Source organism: Acipenser ruthenus, chromosome 15 (genome assembly GCF_902713425.1).
Source record: "Acipenser ruthenus chromosome 15, fAciRut3.2 maternal haplotype, whole genome shotgun sequence".
Lineage (NCBI taxonomy): Eukaryota > Metazoa > Chordata > Actinopteri > Acipenseriformes > Acipenseridae > Acipenser > Acipenser ruthenus.
The window spans coordinates 33,982,437-34,003,638 of record NC_081203.1 but is presented as its reverse complement, the minus strand read 5'-3'; the positions used below and the strand labels follow the sequence as shown (position 1 = coordinate 34,003,638).

Below are 21,202 nucleotides of genomic sequence, written 5' to 3'. Positions count from 1 at the left end.
TAGCCGACTGCAGCGCATATTCTGTACACCCCCTTGTTTCACCGCAGGCTATGCGGTCAGTGCCTGCTGTAGTGTACTGCGCTGTGCCACTTGCAGTATAGTTATCAAACCAGTAGTATTAAGATTAACGTTTTGGGAAGAATCCTCCAACCGAATTCAGTTTGAAAACAAAGTTTTAAATAAATCTGCGGTCGTTCTTTTGTGTCGCTCGAGATGCTTGCCCCGTTGCCCCGCCTACAATGAGCGGCGCCCGCCTGTAATATAAATAGCGCAGGAGGCTGACACGAGCGCTTGTGTCTTTCCTTCAACTGTGAAGTGAGTGAGACGAAAATAAACACAATACACAAACTTAAAAAAGTCTAACACTACACCATGGCAACGCCTATGTCAGACCAAGAGAAGAGGAAGCAAATTAGTATTAGAGGGATAGTTGGGGTGGAGAATGTCGCCGAGATAAAGAAAGGGTTTAACAGGCACCTGCATTTCACCTTGGCGAAGGATAGAAATGTGTCGACGCAGAGAGACTACTTTTTCGCGCTGGCTCACACCGTTCGGGATCACCTGGTCGGGAGATGGCTCAGGACTCAGCAGTACTACTACGAAACCGACCCAAAGGTGAGCGAAAGAAATCAAAATAAATATATAAATAACATGCAGGTAGACAGACGCACCTTGTTTTTGTTTGTTTTTCCTTCTCTGTGGAGAATTTTGGATTTTTTTTTTTTTTTTTTTTTTATTACGAGTCCTCGACCACCACACTGATTTGATTTCACTAAACTGGGACGGTAAGGTATACCGTATATCGCCTTCGGTCTCGAGTTTGTATTTACATTTTTAGAGCAGTTTGTGTTAACTTTTATGGAGTTACAAAACTTAAAGAACCCATATGTCCATCATAAAACGGACACCTACCTAGATCGGTACAATTATCCACGGAGTGACCGAGGGGATAATCTATATATTTCTCTTCACTGAGTGTGTAAGTTACACACAAGTATTGAGTGGCTGAACTTAAACGAGTGTACTGTCATATGATAAAAGACTAAGTGCATTTTAGTTTGTAATGTGTTGCCGTATGAACTTGAAACCGTTCAGGTTAAGGTTGAACTCGTCGAAGACACATTTTATTTGCTACTTCCCTCTTCGGCGCACTGAAATTTTAAAGTATGTGTTTTGTCACGTAGCCCCTCTGCACAATCAGTCAGAAAGCGGTTTACGCTGCAGAAGACAGATTGAGATCTCTGTTTAAATAAATCAAGAAACTCCTTGTTCATGCCCTCATGCTGCGAAAATAAATGTGCACAGCTACTGCCAAACGTTAATTGGCAGTTTACTTTAATATGCCATTTCATTAATTAACACTCCCCCTGCGAGTGTTTGTCTTTAAATGGTGTTTAATAAGCGCTACATTTTCACTGTTGGCAACTTGCAAGTCAGGCAATTTCAAGTCTCTTGCAAGCAGCTTAGAAACGTCAGTTATTTGTCCAGTTATGGGAACGCAGAAAAAAATACGTGCAGTTTGAGCAGTATTCTGATTTGGTTTCTTGAAAGCGTGAATCTTCAAGATGGCGTTCATGGTTCCACAAGCACTGATTTTTGATCCCTTTTTAACAATAAATAAATAAATAATCAGAAAAACAAATCAATAAATTACCTAGTAGTGGATTAATTAGCAAAGTGTGTTTGTTTACAGTGCATTTCTGCTCTGGCTGAGAAAGTCCCTGCTAGAGTTGCATGACTCAGCCAAGTAGTGTATTTTTTGGCAGCTGCAAAAGGAGGTTTGTGTGGAAACTCTTAAGGCTAAAAACTAATATATTTGATTGGCATCTACCTATACCTAGCAGTCTTTGAAAAAGGCATTGAGAAACAGATTGGCCAAGTATAACTGAGACCAATGTGGAAAAATCCTAGTTTTTGCTGCATGTCTCAATTTGTTTTTCTGCTGCAGCCCTCTGTTTTGACTTTTTTTACTTTTATCACTGCATGAATAGTGTTATGTTGCTTGATTTGAGGTTATGATTCTACATTTGATATTAAAAGGAAGTGACAAGTTAAATGTGTTAACACTGACCCCCCCCCCCCCCCATATATTTCCTCTCATGACATGATGGAGCTAAGCGCTTGCCAGTTGCTGTATGAAAATAATTGTTGCCTTGTCTCTCCCCAGCGCGTGTATTATCTTTCCCTTGAGTTCTACATGGGCCGCACCCTGGAGAACACTATGATCAACCTGGGTCTGCAGAATGCCTGCGATGAGGCCATCTATCAGGTGAGGGGGTGCCATGCTTCATTCACAGGGGGAGGGGGCTGTGAACATTGCTGGTTTACCTGGCGAGCATGTTACACAATTCTTTAGGAGAACCTTTGTAGGAATTGTCTGCATTGTGAAAATGTGGCTGAACATCTGTTCAGAGTGTAATGTAGTGCTGGCCTTTACTTATGTAAAGGCTTGATGTGAAGTCTGTCCAATACCCAATACAGTGTTTCTCCCAGGAATAACCATGCATTGTGTGTCAAATAATCCATGAACTGCAGATTTTTTTTTTATTATTTTTTATATATTTAAAAAAAAAAAAAACTGATCTGAATAGCCAAAAAAAGCTTAAATTGTCTTCTACAGTTGTTGGGCTATGAACGTCACAAACCACAAAGTTCGTGCCCATCCTAATTTGCTCCAAGCATGTTGCCAACTAAAAGTGGGTCTACCAATCTGGGAATTCCAGTCCTTTTAATCCATAAAAACTGGCCTCTCTATTAAATATGTTGGCTTTCCTGTAGTTTGCCTATCATGTTTGTATTTGTCTCGGTGACTAGCTGGGTTTGGATATGGAAGATCTGGAGGAGATGGAGGAAGATGCTGGTCTGGGAAATGGTGGCCTGGGCAGACTCGCAGGTAATCTTTCTCTTGGATGTAGATGCTTTTACAAGAGGTGCGACATTGCTGTCTTCATTGCCTGAAAACCCTTCATGCAGATTGTATTCAGTAACACTGGCAAAGATGCTTGATTTTAAAATCCGCCACAGTGAGCACAATTTAAAAAAATAAAGTACAAGTTGACTTTGAGAGAACGAACATGAAGTTGATGTATTTTAACCTTGCTCTCTTTCATCAGCGTGCTTCCTGGACTCCATGGCTACCCTGGGCCTTGCAGCCTACGGATATGGAATCCGATATGAATATGGAATCTTTAACCAGAGGATCAACGATGGATGGCAGGTATGCTTGTGCCATCTGTAGTGTTACATGGTAACAGCATCTCTGCTATTTCACTGAAGGATTGTTTAGTGTGTGGTTTTAACTTGCATTATTGCATATTGGTCTAGTCAAGCATGATCATGATCCAGGTACTGAGATGCTTCTGATTCCTGCACATCTTCTGAATGCCTTCATACAACTACGACTGATTTAAAATTTCAGGATGCAATGCCACAAAGTGTTAACTAATGCATTTTAGCCTGTACATGTCTTTCTAGCTCAAAGTAACAGTTACTTGACATTTGGCAGGGGTTAAAGTTGGTTGACTGCAGGATGTGGGTCAGTAGGTTGTCGGATTAGGCAATCATTAACAGGAAGCATGGCGTTGCGAACTGCTGATCAGTTTGTAATGATTAGAGGAAAGTGAAATTTGTGCAAACAGCCATCTGCTCAAATAAGAACCAGCTCTGTTTGAAGCTCTACTGCATGTTTTCAATGCAAACTCCAACTTTTGATAAGCACTGATTTACCTGGGTAAACAAGTACAAACCTATAGATTAGGTCTCCACTACGAAGATTCACCACTGCAAGTTTCAACAGTGTGCTCTCCTTTTTAATCAACAAAAATATAACTTTGTATCTTTTGTATTCCATTAACTACGACCCAAGTGCTAAATGATACATGCTCAAAAAGCAAACTTCAAAATTCTGCGATGTGTTTTATACAGGTAACTGTTCCATCTAAATGTCGACATTAACTATAGTGCAATTATAAATACTGTAACATGCCGTGATCCTAATTTTATTTTAGTGCAGTCAAATTTGAAATAAAAGGACAGATATTCATGTTGGGTTAGTTTACTGGTCTGTCTTAAGGAGTTATTGTTGCTATACTAAAGTGTAGCTGTGAGTGAAGGCGTCTTTCCTAGACCTGTGTACAGGTCTGCAGTGTTGAAAGTATAAGACTGCTGGATGTTGTGTGCACAGGTGGAGGAGGCTGATGACTGGCTGAGGCATGGCAATCCCTGGGAGAAGGCTCGTCCAGAGTTTATGCTGCCCGTTCACTTCTATGGCCATGTGGAAAAAACCAGGGAGGGACCCAAGTGGGTGGACACACAGGTACGCTCCAGCCAGGGGGCTCTTCAGTACAACCTGACCCTTTATCCTGGGACCCCCAACCCCCAGTGGGTTTTATATCCAGAGTAACTCTTGCAGCTTGTTTAAGACCAACTGGCCTGAATGTTGGACTGCATTACCTTAAGGTAAGATTAGATACTTCAATGTGTATTGTCTTATTGTGGTACTTTACATGCTTTGTATCGGCAAAAGCACTACACAGCTACTTGTCCACCAATGGTTCTTTTAATGAAGAGAACATATATAACTGGTATTAATACATTCTCAAGTGTGATGCTGGATAACAGTCAAAATTACAGTCCATCACCCCATCTGCTTCATGGACGTGGTGCCCATGCAGATTCTCACCTGCAGCCTTCTCTTGGTTTTTACTGGAGACAAAAATGGTGACTTGCTTTGCATTGGCAGGTGGTCCTTGCGATGCCCTATGACACTCCCATCCCAGGGTACATGAACAACACTGTCAACACCATGAGGCTCTGGTCTGCCCGGGCTCCCAACGACTTCAATCTGCAAGACTGTAAGTGCAGTAGCCTCCAGTCTCAGGCTCGTCGCACAGTGTGTGATGGCACATGCAAAAATTGTGTTTCTTTACAATTATGAATGCCAGTCGCAACTACGTGTTGAGCCATTTTAACTGGATGCACTTCTCTGCAATTTGCATGTGTGCAACTCTTGGCCATGTTTTATGAATGTGACTGTCAATTCTCTTGTCCAGTTAACGTGGGAGACTACATTCAAGCTGTGTTGGACAGGAGTGTGGCTGAGAATATCTCCCGAGTGCTCTACCCTAACGACAATGTAAGTGTGCACAACCTACCTTTTAAAACAAGCTGCCCATTCCGGTGTAATTAAGAGACTTCTGAACCCGCTCTCTTGTTGGGGACGCTGCCTGCATGTTTTCAGTTCTTCGAGGGGAAGGAGCTGCGTCTGAAGCAGGAGTATTTCGTGGTTGCTGCTACACTACAGGACATCATCAGGAGATTCAAGGCCTCCAAGAAGGGCCGCATTACCTTTGAGACCTTTCCTGACAAGGTATTGGTCCTTTTTGTACTGCTGAGCAAGGCTTACTCGCAACTCTAATGTTGAACAGTAATGAGAATGCCAGACTTCACGTTGCAATGTTTGGCATTACAAGATTTTTCATTAGTTTGGTTTAGGGATCTGTTTCATGGTTATATCAAGCTAGATTTGTTAGTTATGCCTTAATTAGAGAAATTGTTGGTATGTTTTACATAATAAAAGAACATGCATCTATCCAGAAAGTAGTTGAAATGCCTATTCATCAAGTCTGTGTGGAGAATTATATAAACTACAAATCCATGCGATCGGACATGTGGAAAACGCAGTCTATGGCTTTTTCCATGCCAACTGAAACACTTCAGTGACCTGTACCTACTTTATAAGAATGTGTTTTTTATAGGTGGCTATTCAGCTGAATGACACCCACCCTGCCATGGCTATTCCTGAGCTGATGAGGATCTTGGTGGACATCGAGAAACTACCCTATGATAAGGTCAGGGGTGCATGGAGATAAGAAATGTCCAAGAATTTCAAACTCTTTAACTTTATACGTAGTAAGTTTGGTAGTGTCTAAATGAATTGGTGAAATATAATTCTCCCTGATTTCACATTTTGATAACTTTGTTGATTTCAAGTTAGGCAGGTAATGTTGAATTGTACGTGTGCTATACTTCACTGCATAGGGAGCCTTCACTAATCTACTGCCCTCCAGTAGTCCCTGAGTTATTTAGATACAAGTTGAATGAAGGAGGGAACACTGTACAGGACAGTCTGTAATGTGTTCATCTGTGCCCAGGCCTGGGAGATCACCCAGAAGACTTTTGCTTACACCAACCACACTGTGCTGCCTGAGGCTCTGGAACGCTGGCCTGTTCAACTGATGGAGAAGCTGCTGCCTAGACACCTGCACATAATCTACGAGATCAACCAGAAGCACTTGGATGCAAGTATCTCCCTTTTAAAGCGTGGTTTGTGTATGCTGTAGGGTTAGGGTTACTAATAAACCCTCCTCCTCTTTTATTGTGCCCCATATTTTGATTATCTCTGGTTATGCAGATATTTCAGGTGCAAAGCGGTAAACTTCTGTAGGCTTGCACAGTCTGATTGTAGCAAGACTATTGCAGTGAGTTTGAACTGCAATAAATGTAGAGAAGTACGTACCAGGAAGCTGTGGCAACTTCCTCCAACGTTTAATTTAAAATCTGTATATTCCAAATTAAAAGAACCAAAAGATCACAATTTAAGAGGTTTGTGCTAATAAGATTTTTAACTAAATAGCCTTGTGTAGATATACCTGCTCCTGCCAGTAAAATGTTAATGTTGGAAAATATGTATTTTCTAACTCGTAATTAGCTTTTGTTTCCTACACACTTCTGCACGAAGTAGAGCATGGCATAATACAACTATTGTGGACAGGCTTCTACTTTTCTATCATTGACCCACTGCCTTTCTAAGACTTGGCAGCACCTTTTTAGCTCTGACTTGTCCTTGTAAAATCAAATGTCATTGTTAAACTAAAGCATTGATTGTGCAGACCAAACATTTCTATGGCTGACTGTTTATTCCAAGTGTCCTGGTGTGTATGAATACTCTGGATGTGTGCAGGCACTGCAGATTACTGTTGCCTAATATCCTTGCCTGGGACACCACACTAACATTATTTATTTTTATTTGTCCACTAGGAGGCACTATGCCCAAAGTTGAAATGACCAAGACTTAATGTACGTTGAAGTGTGAAAAGGCACTTGTGGTGTAGTTATTTTATTTTCATTGTCTATTGCATAGGGACCAGTTATTTCACAAACATTTGAAATTAAGACCATTCAATTCTACAGGATGACCAGTAAACATTTTGGAGCACCTTTTAAAGAAACGTCTGTTTTGTATTTTCTTGCAGAAAATCTCTGCTCTGTTCCCAAAAGACATGGACCGATTGCGCAGGATGTCTATCATCGAGGAGGAGGGTGTGAAGAGGATCAACATGGCACACCTGTGTATTGTTGGCTCGCACGCAGTCAACGGAGTGGCACAGATCCACTCCCAGATAGTCAAGGACCAAGTGTAAGGATATACTAAAGCCCCTGTTTATCCACGTCGCGGGCTTGCTGAATCTTAATGGCTCCTGACAATATTTTATTCCTTTTTGCCCTAATGCAGGTTCCGTGACTTCAGTGAGCTGGAGCCTGAAAAGTTCCAGAACAAGACCAACGGCATCACCCCCAGACGCTGGCTGCTGATGTGCAATGCAGGGCTGGCTGAACTCATCGCTGAGGTAATCCGTATTGCTTAACTGAACAGAGCAAGTATGCAACTGCATTTGCAAGATAGAAATGAACTGTTCACTGCCACATCATGTCAACCTCTATAGATATCTCCATGAAGCATTTTTTTTTTTCACATCCATTTTACTTGTTTGCATTTGATCTGTCATTTCCCATTGCTTAAGTCCCAGGGATTCTTTGTTTTTGTTCTCATTTCTTGCTGTGAGTGAGAGGCTCTTCACTTTTGTTTTCTAGAAAATTGGAGACGGGTATGTAAAGGATCTGAGCCAGCTGAGGAAGATTGCTGCATTTGTCAATGATGAGTCTTTCATTCGAGATGTTTCAAAAGTAAAACAGGTGAGGCACTGGCACATTTGCTTAAAGTTTAAACATACACCAAATGTACCAGTTAAAGTGTCAGCTACAACTGCGAGTGCTGCACGCTGTACTAATCCAGTACAACTGCCATTCAGTTCACTGTTCCCTTCCTGCTAATTAAACTTGTAGCAATGCCTTCCTTGTATAATGCTATAACATTCTATACTAAAATGAATCGCTGACCTAAAGGAATAATATATACGGCTCGCTGTGACTTTAAAAAGAAGTTGGATTTTGGGTTAAATACTACTTAAAGCTCTGTATCTTTTAAAATGGGAGTCGGTTGTACCCGTTTTTAGTTCTTTCCCACGCGTAACCATACAATACTCCAACTTCTAGTGATGAAGCTTTAGCTCTGTTCTAACAGTTACCCCACTGCTCTTCCCTCCAACAGGAGAACAAGATGAAATTTGCACAGTACCTGGAGAAGGAGTACAAGGTGAAGATCAACCCCTCCTCCATGTTCGATGTCCACGTGAAGCGAATCCATGAGTACAAGAGGCAGCTGCTCAACTGTCTGCACGTAATCACGATGTACAACCGTGAGTACAGTGCTGCATGCATCTGAAATCCACTGTCCAAGTTCAGCTCATCGCTGGTCTAGTGCATGTACTCCAGAAGCATTTATCATACTGTAGCTAGCTAGTTTTACAGACCCTGAATAGGACTAATGTTTGGATACCTGCCTGTGGTACCATTTACCCCTTTGACACTACCTGAATAGTGCATGATCAACATTCATTGGAACAATGCGCTTGTCATTCACTTCATTGTTTTAAGCAGTGTGGATATGGGCAATGTAATTTATACAAGAGTGAATTGGGTTTTTAACTAGTTGTTGTTGGTAATCGTAAATTGGTGATAAAAGCACTAGGCAACATTATTTCTTAAGTTTTCCATTACCTTAGACTCATCATTACTAAGTGTCTAAGGTCATGGACTAGCTTAGTTGGTCATATGTTTGCACATCAATGATATGGACCTCTTTGCCCAACTTGTGTCTCCCATTAGGCATAAAGAAGGACCCTGCAAAGCATTTTGTCCCAAGAACTGTCATTATTGGTGGCAAAGTAAGCTGATCTGGTGACCTTGCCTTTTATAAGTATACATTCATCAAATGAGAAAGCCGGGATGAAAAGACCTTATTTGAATAGCAGCTGAGCAGTTCTAGACTTGCATTTTTCTAACTGAACCCACCTGTCTTCTCATGGCTAATATTATATAGGTGAGCAGTACCTCATCCACGAGTTGAAACCGCTTGATTTCCATTTTCAATCTTTGATAAAAGTGGTGGCCATGCAATCTAAATGTCTTGTATGATTTATTAAACTGAAGCCCTTCTCCTCCTCCCATAGGCAGCCCCCGGTTACCACATGGCCAAGATGATCATCAAGCTCATCACGTCTGTGGGAGATGTGGTGAATAACGACCCTGTGGTGGGCAACAGGCTCAAGGTCATTTTTCTGGAAAACTACCGTGTGTCCCTGGCTGAGAAAGGTACAGCCTCACTGACTGCTCCCCAAGACCACACATAGGCTTATATAGAGCTATAAACTTGGGTTGAAGAATAACATCATTTTTCTTAAAGTATTTTTAAGAAGTGTGTGTGTGTCTTTCAGTGGACTGTGGCTAACATGTTCCTGTCCTGTAGTGATCCCGGCGACTGACCTGTCCGAGCAGATCTCCACAGCCGGCACCGAGGCCTCGGGCACGGGCAACATGAAATTCATGCTGAACGGGGCGCTGACCATCGGCACCATGGATGGAGCAAATGTGGAGATGGCAGAGGAGGCGGGAGAGGGGAACCTCTTCATCTTCGGCATGAGGGTGGCGGACGTGGAGGCTCTTGACAAGAAGGGGTGAGGACTGGAGGGGGGTTTACCAAGTTTCATCTATCTTTGGAATGGAAGTTGTGTTGGACTAAGACACTTAGTCAGTTCTTTTAATTTATATTGCAGACTCTAGAGTAATCTCTGTAATTGGACACTGTCTCGGAGGCGGTCTATTTTGCTGTTATGTGCATTGGAAAACTCTGCTCTTCTAGAAGGGTCAGATGTCTTGCACTTCAACCCCATATATGATGATGCTGTGGAATGTTAATTCTCTATTAATTGATAGATGGAGGGTCAGGTTTTGCTCATTGCTGCTGTTTTGTATAGCCTGGATCTCACCTGGAACACTTTGGGGATCACATCAGGAATGGATTCCAGTGCTTAAGATCCCAATAGTTTTACAGTTAACACTGTTCAGCAATTTATGCGAGCTGAGATCATACTGGCTCATTCCATATGTTCCAAGAACCATTCATGATAACAAAACATTTATTTCAATTAACAAGACAGAAGGTCTTAACTGATGCATCCACCTCCAAACGGGTTTTACCTAACATTGACTTTCTTGGCATGGATCACCTGTCCCGGTAACGGTCTTTTCCACTGAACTTCAAAGATCATATCCACTCCTGGCAGCAGATTGTTTGCTCAGAGTGCTCCAGGAGGAAAGAGGAGGGTAAATTGTGAACCTGATTCCAGTGGCCTTGCACTCGGAGGCCAATTAGGATAATGGCAAACGGCTGGAATTTCTTTTAACACAATAGCTTTGTCTTCTTTCTTTCTTTCTCTCTTCTTCTTCTTCTCCTCCCTCCCTCCCTCCCTCCCTCCCCCCAGGTACAATGCCATGGACTACTATGACAAGTTGCCAGAACTGAAACAGGTGATGGATCAGATCAAAAGTGGCTACTTCTCCCCGAAACAGCCTGATCTCTTCAAGGACATCACTGACATGCTTTTCAAACATGATAGGTGTGTACCAGGGAGATGCAGTGCACACGCACCTGTTAACTGCAGTTTACGTTGCTGCCATAAGACCACTTTCCTAAATTAAACTAGCTGAACCCTTTTTGTTTTTATATATACAGCTATAGTTGCAAAGGTTTGTTTATTTGGAATACAAACTAGTCTGTTTTAAATTCCAGCTAAAATGAGCAGGTTTATCCAGGGTCAAAGATTACATTATACACCAACAAAGGACTATCAATCTAGTTAACTGTCCATATGATGTTTACACAGGTTTAAAGTTTTTGCTGACTTTGAAGACTATGTTAAAAGCCAGGAAAAAGCGAGCAATCTTTACCAGGTAAGGATGCTTCCATCTGTAAATTGAATAAGGCATGTTGCTAACCTCCTCCTCCCCTCCACTGCCAAAAGATGCAAACTTCGAGCTACACTATCTACTCTACAGAATGTTCCACTTTCATCTAGCAGGGGATATGTTTAAACTGCGCTCACATTTGGTGTGAAATGGCTGTCTGAATTGCCTGTTTGTTCCCTCTTGGGACAGCAGCTCTGCCAGATGCTCTTGCAAAGGAGGTCCCTGGGGACCAACCCGAGTAATCTGAAGCATGCTAGAGCTGTGTGTGTGTGTGTGTGTGTGTGTGTGTGTGGTGGGGGTTTTTTTTCCCCCACAGATAAGCCTTTTGTGATCACCTATCAACTAGTACAGGAATCCTTAAACCTAAGCCCTTCACTTTTTTTTTTTTGTTTTGTTTTGTTTTTTGTGGCAGGACCCGAAGCAGTGGACCAAGATGGTGATCATAAACATTTCAGCGTCGGGTAAGTTCTCCAGCGACCGGACCATCAAGGAGTATGCCAAGGATATCTGGGGGGTGGAGCCTTCGGATATAAAGATCAAGCCCCCGAACGAGCCCCGTGAGCCTGTGGAAACTCGAGAGGCTGCTATGAAACCCAAGTCCAAGGGAAACCTTTTGTAAACTTAAGAGCACTTGCATTCACAAGCTTCATTTTCTATCTAAACTGTTTAATTTCAGAGATATATATCCCTTGCCCCCCTACCCCATAAATTAAATGCAGTTCTGTGTTAAATAAGTCTTAAAGTTGCAGTAGAGGGTACAAAAAAAAAAGTTTAATTTTTGAAAATGCGGCTTTCAGACTTGTCATCTGATACAAGCAAGATTTCTGTACTGTTCAAACAATAAAAGCACATTTTCCAGAACCTGTTCTTTGCATGCAGGTTTCTATTGTGAGCACACACCCCTTTTATTTTTTGTCAAATGTCGAGGAAAGATTTTCTTGAATTCCAATGATTACAATTGGGTACATCACTCTTCCAAATGTAGTTGTTTTAATGGAATGCTATGAGAGCTGTGGTTATTTGGGTAACCAACCCACTGTAGCTTGTATTCTGCAGTGATGAACAGGAGTTTTGGTAGCATAGTTTACAGCACAAACTTTAGTGAACTTCATATGCTGTCCTGTTGGAATTTCTTTAACGTAAAATGGATGTGTACAATATTTAATCAAGGGGGAAATTGCCTGTTGGGCATGTTTGTGTTGCATGAGTCTCCTTTTATTACTGCCACCTTTTTTATTTAGCTTTTCATTATTTTACAAATCAGGTTTCAAACAACTTTACAACAGTCTACATTCAGTGCAATATTAATGGAATTGTTATTTATTTTTATTTTTTTTTCTAAAAAGCTATGTGTGATCAGAATTCTGCCACAGGCTGTAGAAACTCCCTGAAACAAAAATTCAAAAAAAGTTTAGACTTTAATTATATAAATAATTACAAATAAAAGCTGACTTATAAACAAACACAGATCTCACCACAGCAGAGCTGGCAGCTTGGGGTCCTTGTAAATGTTGTTGTGTCGATATCCAAGAGAGCCATCGAATGAAACCAGCTTGACGTTCTCCTGGGAGTGCTGGGACTTCAGTGCAATCTCGTACAGCTTCAGTGTAAGCAGAAGAGAGGAGAAGCAAAACTCACTTCAGCAATAATACCTGCAGGCTGACTGGTCAAACCGGCTTGTAATTCCATTACATTTGAAGGACATTATTGCTATTGCATGTCACTGCAAACTGCAAATAGTTGTTTTAAGTGTTTCTTGGTATATTTTGGGTGGCGTACCTTTCTGCTCATTTCAAAGGGCACCACGTGGTCATCCTCTGCATGCAGAATCATCAGGGGACTGGACATGGACTTCAAGCTGAACAGCGAAACACAAAGTCACCCTCTGTACCCAACATCAGGCACAGACCAGCGTGCTTCAGAAATACTGAACAGTAGTGAAATGATAATGACATGTCAACTACTCCTTTACAGCAGTGCAAAGTTTGGTACAGCTGAAGAAAGAATGGGTTTTGTTTGGGACTTCTCATGGGACACAGCAGATAAAAGGTGTGCTCAGAGAGATCCTCCAATGTCTAATCCTAAATATCTTTATGATTTCACAGGCACTTGAGGAAAACTGAAGATAGCCCGGGGCTCAACAATTCACTGCATGTTCAACCGTTCAAATATCCTTTTGATCTGTGCAATGGGCAGGGAACTCAGGAATCTCAGCTTGTTGTTTCTGCCAATGCTGGTCATGCACAGCAGTGAACTGAAATTTCTTTCCAGTATGTTTGCGTTATATTTTTAGACCCATATTGTTTTTTCTGCTATTGTGTGTTATAAAGCCAGTAGACCACCTTAAGATGCTACTGGGAAAACGCAACTGATAGAAGGCAATCAGTCAAGTGGTGTGCGTGTCCCAGTGAATACACTGCATTCTGCTGTTCTTAGTATTCCAAATGAAGGGACGCAAACATTAATGCAACAACAAGCATCCTAGTCCCCATCGTATGGGGTCTCCAGGTTTCATTGCTCTGCGGCAAACTCGTTTTTATCCACAGCAGCACTGCAAAGTGGCCATGTGACTTTATATCAACTGCTTATCTTTTTTGCTGCATCACACAGATAGGATTTACACTGTGAATCAAACACACAGAATACCATTCATGCACTTACTTCTCATCGTTAGGGAAGAATATGTTGCTGAGGGCCATGGTGTCCAGAAAGAAGTATTCAAACGCTGGAAAAATCCTATAGATCTTGAAACAAAACCGGGTAATTCAATACAAAGTGTTCCAAGATAGAAGACAGTGAACCAGGGTGGACCAGCTGAGACCAGGTTTACAGTTGCAAAGGGGAACAGGGAGGGAGACTGGAGAGGAATGTTAGGGGATTAGATTCTTACAAAAAAAAAATCCAACTTTAAAATATGAATCATAAAAAAAAAAAAAAAATACTTATTCCCATGTTTGAATCGCTTGTGAAGGGCGTTGCTCACCTGTGCGAAGGGGTGGTGTGCCCCCTCCTCTCGGATGTTGGTGTAGGGGGCTTCAAGGATCACCGCGTCCGGGGGGCTTCCTGAACACACACAGCAAGCGGTTACACAGGGAAGCCATAATTTACATGTCAATATCCAACAAAAAAAATAACATTCCGAAATCTATGCACCTATTAAAATAAAACTTGTATCTAAATGTACAATCTTGTTTTTTTGTAGTAGTAGTACTACCAATATTATTATTATTATTATTATTATTATTAATTAAAATGTGCTATAGTCTGTTTAGTATAGGTTAAGAATAAAGTAATTTCAGTGTCTGTGGAGCTATAACACAGACATACATTTTCATATGGAGTGACCTTTTCTGAAATCCTTCAGAAACTGCTGCTGCTGCTGCTTTTACCTTGGTCTTGTAACCTGCAAGCTGCGTTGGTGGCCACTCTGAAAGAACACACAGAAGTATAAGAACAACAAAGGATCACTGTGTCGCAGCAAACTCACATTGCTTTAACACTTGCAAGCATGACCACACCGTTGCAGGCAGCGGTTTATAGCTGTCCTGCTGTTCTGTTCAATGCAAACTGATGTTTATTACACAGGTCTCACCCTGTGCCCAGAGAGTGACCCCAGAAGCAGACCGGGCTGCCCGAACTGCGCTCCTTCACCCAGCGGTACAGGTACACGCCGTCGGCGGTCATGCCCTCCTCACTGGGGTCCCCCGTCGAGTCTGCAAACCCTGCAGGACAGGAGAGCAGAGCAGCCAGCAGCATTCAAATGAGCTGCAGTGTTACAGCAGGGAGGGAAATAAGACTACCACTGTATAGCAGTTCGATCCACTCCTGGTTTTACAATAAATTTAATAAGACCTACCTGAGTTAGCTTGATACCTATACGCTGTGGCTAATCAAGCTCATAGCAACGCCTGGAATTGGTGAAACTGCTGTGCAATTGGTGTCTTATTTCCATCCCTGGTTGTTTAATTATGGTTATCTGACTATATTAAGTATTATTAAAAATTCATCATCAGGTGCTGTTTAAGATGCAAGCTGATTTTCACCCAAAGCCAGAGCGGTCAGTAAGCCCCTGACCTCTCATGGATATCAGCTTGTATTGCTCATATTTCCTGTTTATACAGGTCTGGATGTCAATGGCTTTTCTGAATTGGGGGGTGGGGGTCCCAACTTGAAAATGTTTGAGAAGCACTGGACTGAACGGCTCTTCAGAGATGAACAGAGGTGGTTTATGCAGCCCAGCAGGACCGTGGCACGTCCCTTGATCCGTATGGCGCTGTGAGCTTGATGTATTGTTCTGACCTGGCACACGTATTTACAGCAGGGAGATTGCTGCTGCAGTGGGTGTTTCATATGCCCACTGCAGCAGCAGGATGCCAGCGAGTGGCCTGTCTGGTCTCATTCTCTGAAGTGGGATGATACTGTACATACACAGATGAGGCAGTGCAGAGCCTACCTCTGTAATCCAGGGCTAACACGTGGAATCCAGCAGCACTCAACACCTGCAAGACACAGGCAGACAGTTAGCGTCACTGTGGAGGGACAAACCATGAAGGCAAGGCATCGCCTTTATAAAAGCTTCCCTGAGTAAAAGCACAGCGAAGTGTAATAAAGCACAGTGAAAGCATAGGTAAGCACTGTAAAGAATAGCGAGGTATGGTAAAGCACATTAATAAGCATGGTAAACTAAGGTAAATGCATCGTATAACTATGAAGAAAAGCCTGGGAAAATGCTAAAATACAGGGGTAAACCTTCAGAAGGGTAATGAAATAAAACCACACAATTACAAAAGAAGTCTTGCCCACCTTTATGAGTTCCACTCTGTGACCGATAGCCCTGTGAAAGAGAATTGCTTTATTATCATTTTACTATTATTATTATTATTATTATTATTACAATGTTACTATGTGCTGATGTTGTGGCTTTTTCAGTCATTTACATATTTATATAAACAACTTAAAAATAACCACTTTATATCAGAAGAATAATGAAAACTCTAATACTGTACATTACCCTTACACAAACCTCAGCAAATATACAACACCATGTGATTTATACATTTGCAGCTGTTATAAAAAATAATTCACATTTTTAAGATCTTTATTTTTTTACTACTTCTGCTGCATACATACAAGTGTCAAAATGCGTTTCCCTAAAGGTTTCCGTTATCTGTGCATCCATGATAACATATTGTCACCTGGTCCCGCCGTTTCCATGGAGATAGATGATGATGGGCGCTTGGTCTCGGAGGGCCGACTCGTACCAGCTAAGCCCCTCCCCCTGGGCTTCCTGCCACCTGCTGTCGGGCACCGTGTGCCTGCGGGGAGATCACGCACACACTTACACACACACACACACAGGGTCTGTTCAACCGCTCTGAATAAGGTCAGATCTGCACTCAGTGGCCACGTTTAGTACTGTAGCCTGAAATGCATTTGACAAAAAGTTTGGTTACTTGTCTAAAGGTTGAGACACCAGCACATGGATGGAAATAAGACTCCCATTGCATAGCTGTTAGAGCCATTCCTGGTTTTACTGTGTGTTTAACAAGACACACCTGAGCTTGTTACCTATACACTGTGGCTAATCAAGCCCATAGTAAAATCTGGAATGGTTAAAACTGCTATGCAATAGGAATCTTATTTCCATCCCTCCCTACACAGCACTAGCAGTTAATAGTGCCTGTATTTAATTTACACCGTCTCACCAGCAGTGGTCTATCTTGTCCTATCAACACAGCACAGCCTGTTACACACGAATCTAATCCCATGCACTGTATGCGTGCCTAACTGTTTCTTTTCAGAGTCCTCATTCAAAGCACGGAGATGAGTTTGAGGCTTGATCACAGCGTTAGGGCGTCAGTGCTCACCAGACCCCGATGCGGACCCCCTCTTCGGGGGAGAGGTAGAAGTTTGCCGTGTGGTTCAGCTGCAGATCCTCAGGGCGCTGGAGGTCCACGAAGAACGGGGCTTTCACTGCAGCCCGACGCAGTCGTCCGCAGCCCAGTTCAGGAACACCACAAGGAAAAACAGCAGGAACAGGAAACATCTCATGAGTACCTGTGCAGCTGAGCTCCTCTCCACCGTCCTGCTCTCCTCACCCCTGCATCCCACTGCTTCGTGGGTTTCTAACTAAGGATATCAAAGCTATTACAAACTGAGGAAGTAGCTTCCCATGTATTTGATTTATTTGTACTGTTTCTTACAGCAAGAAAGAAAAGAAAATCTAATTGGAAGCTGGTTGCTTCCCAGCCCCAGTGATGCGTCCCGTACTCACGTGCACTGAGGTAGACCACGTTGGCCAACAGCGCTGGGAAGAGGCGGATAAGGAAAGGCACGCTGATGTAGACAACAAAGAGCGTCAGGAACAGGCGTTTAATCCGCCTCAGCCAGCCTCTACCTGATCTGGAAAAATCAAGAGACACACAAATAACATTGTGAAGAGATGGGAGCAAACATGCAGCTGAACAGACGACCACTAAACTACAATTACTACCTAAAATACTATTATTATTACTATTATTATTAATGATCATGATTATGATTATTATGATTATGATTATTATTATTATTATTAGAAGAGAAGAATTACAGTACAATTCCCTTTTCATTTGCATATTTCTCATTTGATTTAAATGCAGGTTTGTTTGTTTTTTGTCATAGTGAATGCGGTTTGTGAAGTGCACAGTCACTTTGTACACAGATAAGTGCATTGCAGTGAGAACGCCCTTCACCACAGATACACGCTGACCAGTAAAGAAAGTGCTACAGTGAACCTCCAGTGCGAAGTGAACTTTAGCACAGTGTCTATGATGCAAGAGGTTTCGCCAGTAGGTTTTCAATGACACACACACACACCGGTATCCATGACAATAATATAGTGACCTATACTGGAATAATCTCCGAGCAGCAGTTCATAGGAAAATAATAATAATACGTTCTCTGAAAGAAATTATATATATATATATATATATATATATATATATATATATATATATATATATATATATATATTCCACGTTTTTTTTTAACATATTGTAAATATCAATATGTGTACAATATGTATCAGCAAAGCAATATTCTTTTTTTCCATACGTCGATGCGAATCAGAAAACGTATATTCTGATTTACAATGCAGAATTGGTAACTGTTACTTTTTTATGAGTATAGTCAGCTCAACGAGTATCACCTGTACTGTGTGATACATACAGCTCACAGAATTATCCCGCTGTACGGTACTTCATTTCCTAAGCACTTCTGTTTTCATATTTCAAACATTAATAATTCACAGCGAGTGACAGCGACCTGAAGCGGAAGTAAACTGCCAATCTGTACCTCGGAATGATGTCATAATTAAATATTTAGTACATTTCAGACCTAACGACAACAAACACGCACTAGACGTTATTATTATATCAGATATAATAATAATAATTATGATATCTTCACAAACGCACCGCTTTACACTCTACGGTGTCAATAACTCGTGCAGCGCTATTCCTGCCAACTTACTTCGACTGGCCGGCCTCACATGTTTTAATTTCGGCTGGTTCTCCTCTCTTTGTGAAGCTCTTCTGGTTTGTCTTTTCCTCCGGCTGCTGTGACTCCTGCTTGGCGTTTCTCTTCCTCATGTTTTGACGTTTTGGGATAATGCCCCCCTCACAGTTGCACGGTACAGGACACCACTCGAGAGAGCCTCTGTAGATAGTGACGTCACACCCAAAAATGTGGTGAGAGTTCAAACCGACGCTGCACTCTCTCTGTCTCAGAAAAAGGGAACGAGAGAGACGGCTTGAAATAAGGGAGCGGTTCTGTGATGCATGTGAGAAATGCGCATGATATCAAACCAGCAGGACGTGTGTAAGTTTGCATTTTTAATATTAAATTACAAATGTACAGCGACAAACGCGTTGCTATACTTTAATAAATGTGATGCAATACTTTCAGTTGAACACTCGGGGGCGCATTCGAGCTAGCTTGAACAGCTGGTTGTAAATCCAGCAGCTATCTTCAATACCAGGAGACTGACAAACATAATGCTGCAGTAATGCAATACTTTATCATTACCGATAAAAGACAATCGTATTTAATGCATCATATAGAATCTAATTCAGTCTGTAACACATTCCTTCATTTTGTTTCTGAACAGGGTTGCTCTTCCTAATAAGATGTATTGAAGTGGCTTTGAAAGCCCATGTGTGTCACTCCTTTAATGGCACATCACACAGTGTAATCCCCGGTGTACTGGGCTCTGAATGTGCCTAATCCTTTCCACTGCAATGAGACTGTCTGTGTGTCAGCGCTAATACATCCCGGCGTGGCTTCAGGACCAGTCAGCTCTGTGCGTGTGTGTGAGAGCTCATTATAACTCACAGTGCCAGCGTGGACTCCCAGTGACAAGAGTGTGCTCAGGATCCCTACAAATAAAAACCGCTGCACACCGGTATGCAATCATCATGGATTCAAATTCAATCAGAAGGGTCTCCAGGAGACTAGGAGGGGTTACTGTGGAGAGGGTGCCAGCCAGACACACACAGACAAACAGAAAGACAGACAGACACAGACACACACAGAGAGACAGACAGCCAGCCAGACACACACACACAGAGACAGACAGACAGAGAGACAGACAGCCAGACAGACACAGACACACACAGAGAGACAGACAGCCAGCCAGACACACACACACAGAGACAGACAGACAGAGAGACAGACAGCCAGACAGACACACACAGAGACAGACAGCCAGCCAGACACAGACACACACAAACAGAAAGACAGACAGACACAGACACACACAGAGAGACAGACAGCCAGCCAGACACACACACACAGAGACAGACAGACAGACAGACACACAGACAGAGAGACAGACAGCCAGACACACACACACACACACAGAGACAGCCAGCCAGCCAGACACAGACACACACAGAGAGACAGACAGACAGACACATAGACACACAGACAGAGAGACACACAAACAGACAGCCAGACAGACAGACAGCCAGCCAGGCAGACACAGCCAGATAGACAGACAGGATCAGTGCACAATGGTCCACATTTTGAATGAGGATTGTAACAATGAAATAATGCATTATATGAAAATGAATTGTATTGTTTTAAATTCCAATGAAATATCAACATTGTATCTCACATATATGAACATATATCAACACGTGGTGATTTCAAGGCATCATAAACTGTGTCCTGATGGATGGATGTATCCTGGGTAGACTTGCCAGCTGGCTCTTCTGGAGGAAATATCATATAGAACGTGCATGTGTTTAATCAAATGAAACACCAGTAGAGGTGTGTTATCAGCTTACTGTTGTGTAGTCTCGAACAACTTGCTGATCACAAATATGACATTTAAAACAGTGCATTTCATCAGGAGGCCTCTGTACTTCAGAGAGAGAGAGAGAGAGAAAGAGAGAGAGAGAGAGAGAGGGAGAGGGAGAGGGAGAGAGAGAGAGAGAGAGAGAGAGACTCTCTATTTTAATAATAAGCTACAGTTTTGGATCCCGATTCTCCCAGGATATAGAGCACTTTGCTGTTTTTTTTAATTCTCTGTATACCGGGTGCTAAATCCTAAGCAATCTGATCCCAAACCTTTTTTTCAAACTCTTTTTTAAATGAGAAACTTCGCATTGGCCTCGTCCCTGAGCCCGCAATAGAGGGACCATCACAAACACAATGGACACGGTTCAAACTAAAGTAAAGCCAGGCCTCTAAATGGAGTCCTTTCTTAGTCAAGCCAGACCTCTAAATGGAGTCCTTTCTTAGTAAAGCCAGACCTCTAAATGGAGTCCTTTCTTAGTAAGGCCAGACCTCTAAATGGAGTCCTTTCTTAGTAAAGCCAAGCCTCTGAATGGAGTCCTTTCTTAGTAAAGCCAGACCTCTAAATGCAGTCCTTTCTTTCCGGACAGTTTTTCTTTTTTTTAACTGCACACACCTCTCTCCCTGACTTCACTGTCAAAACCAGGGTCTCCCTGGCTGCACAGATACACGAACGCCGCACGCAAAAACACGACGCAACTAACTCTTCAAATCCAGTTTT

At 42.2% G+C, this 21,202-nt stretch overlaps 2 protein-coding genes across 3 annotated transcripts; one reads left to right on the top strand and one right to left on the bottom strand.

Annotated features, from left to right (window-relative positions):
* Window positions 1-284: 284 nt before the first annotated feature.
* LOC117973944 (glycogen phosphorylase, liver form-like) lies at window positions 285-12,006 on the top strand. The gene is made up of 20 exons (XM_034927689.2): window positions 285-615; window positions 2,168-2,269; window positions 2,815-2,893; window positions 3,114-3,217; window positions 4,184-4,315; window positions 4,742-4,853; window positions 5,052-5,134; window positions 5,240-5,368; window positions 5,757-5,849; window positions 6,153-6,299; window positions 7,254-7,417; window positions 7,514-7,628; window positions 7,873-7,974; window positions 8,390-8,537; window positions 9,007-9,065; window positions 9,351-9,492; window positions 9,647-9,854; window positions 10,662-10,796; window positions 11,064-11,130; window positions 11,558-12,006. The coding sequence occupies exons 1-20, from the start codon at window positions 373-375 to the stop codon at window positions 11,762-11,764; spliced, it is 2,571 nt and encodes an 856-aa protein (XP_034783580.2). The 5' UTR covers window positions 285-372; the 3' UTR covers window positions 11,765-12,006.
* Window positions 11,895-21,196, bottom strand: LOC117416273 (lysophosphatidylserine lipase ABHD12-like). Of its 2 annotated transcripts, none has more exons than XM_058986579.1 (14): window positions 21,098-21,196; window positions 18,655-18,902; window positions 17,420-17,547; window positions 17,013-17,118; window positions 16,341-16,460; window positions 15,949-15,979; window positions 15,599-15,644; window positions 14,738-14,867; window positions 14,535-14,572; window positions 14,129-14,208; window positions 13,807-13,889; window positions 12,925-13,003; window positions 12,621-12,745; window positions 11,895-12,532 (listed from the first exon to the last, which is right to left on the bottom strand). In XM_058986579.1, the coding sequence occupies exons 2-14, from the start codon at window positions 18,771-18,773 to the stop codon at window positions 12,502-12,504; spliced, it is 1,116 nt and encodes a 371-aa protein (XP_058842562.1). In that variant the 5' UTR covers window positions 18,774-18,902; window positions 21,098-21,196; the 3' UTR covers window positions 11,895-12,501. The 2 variants fall into 2 exon arrangements, with proteins under 2 accessions (XP_058842562.1, XP_058842561.1); XM_058986578.1 differs by lacking the exon at window positions 21,098-21,196 and adding an exon at window positions 20,310-20,488.
* Window positions 21,197-21,202: the final 6 nt, after the last annotated feature.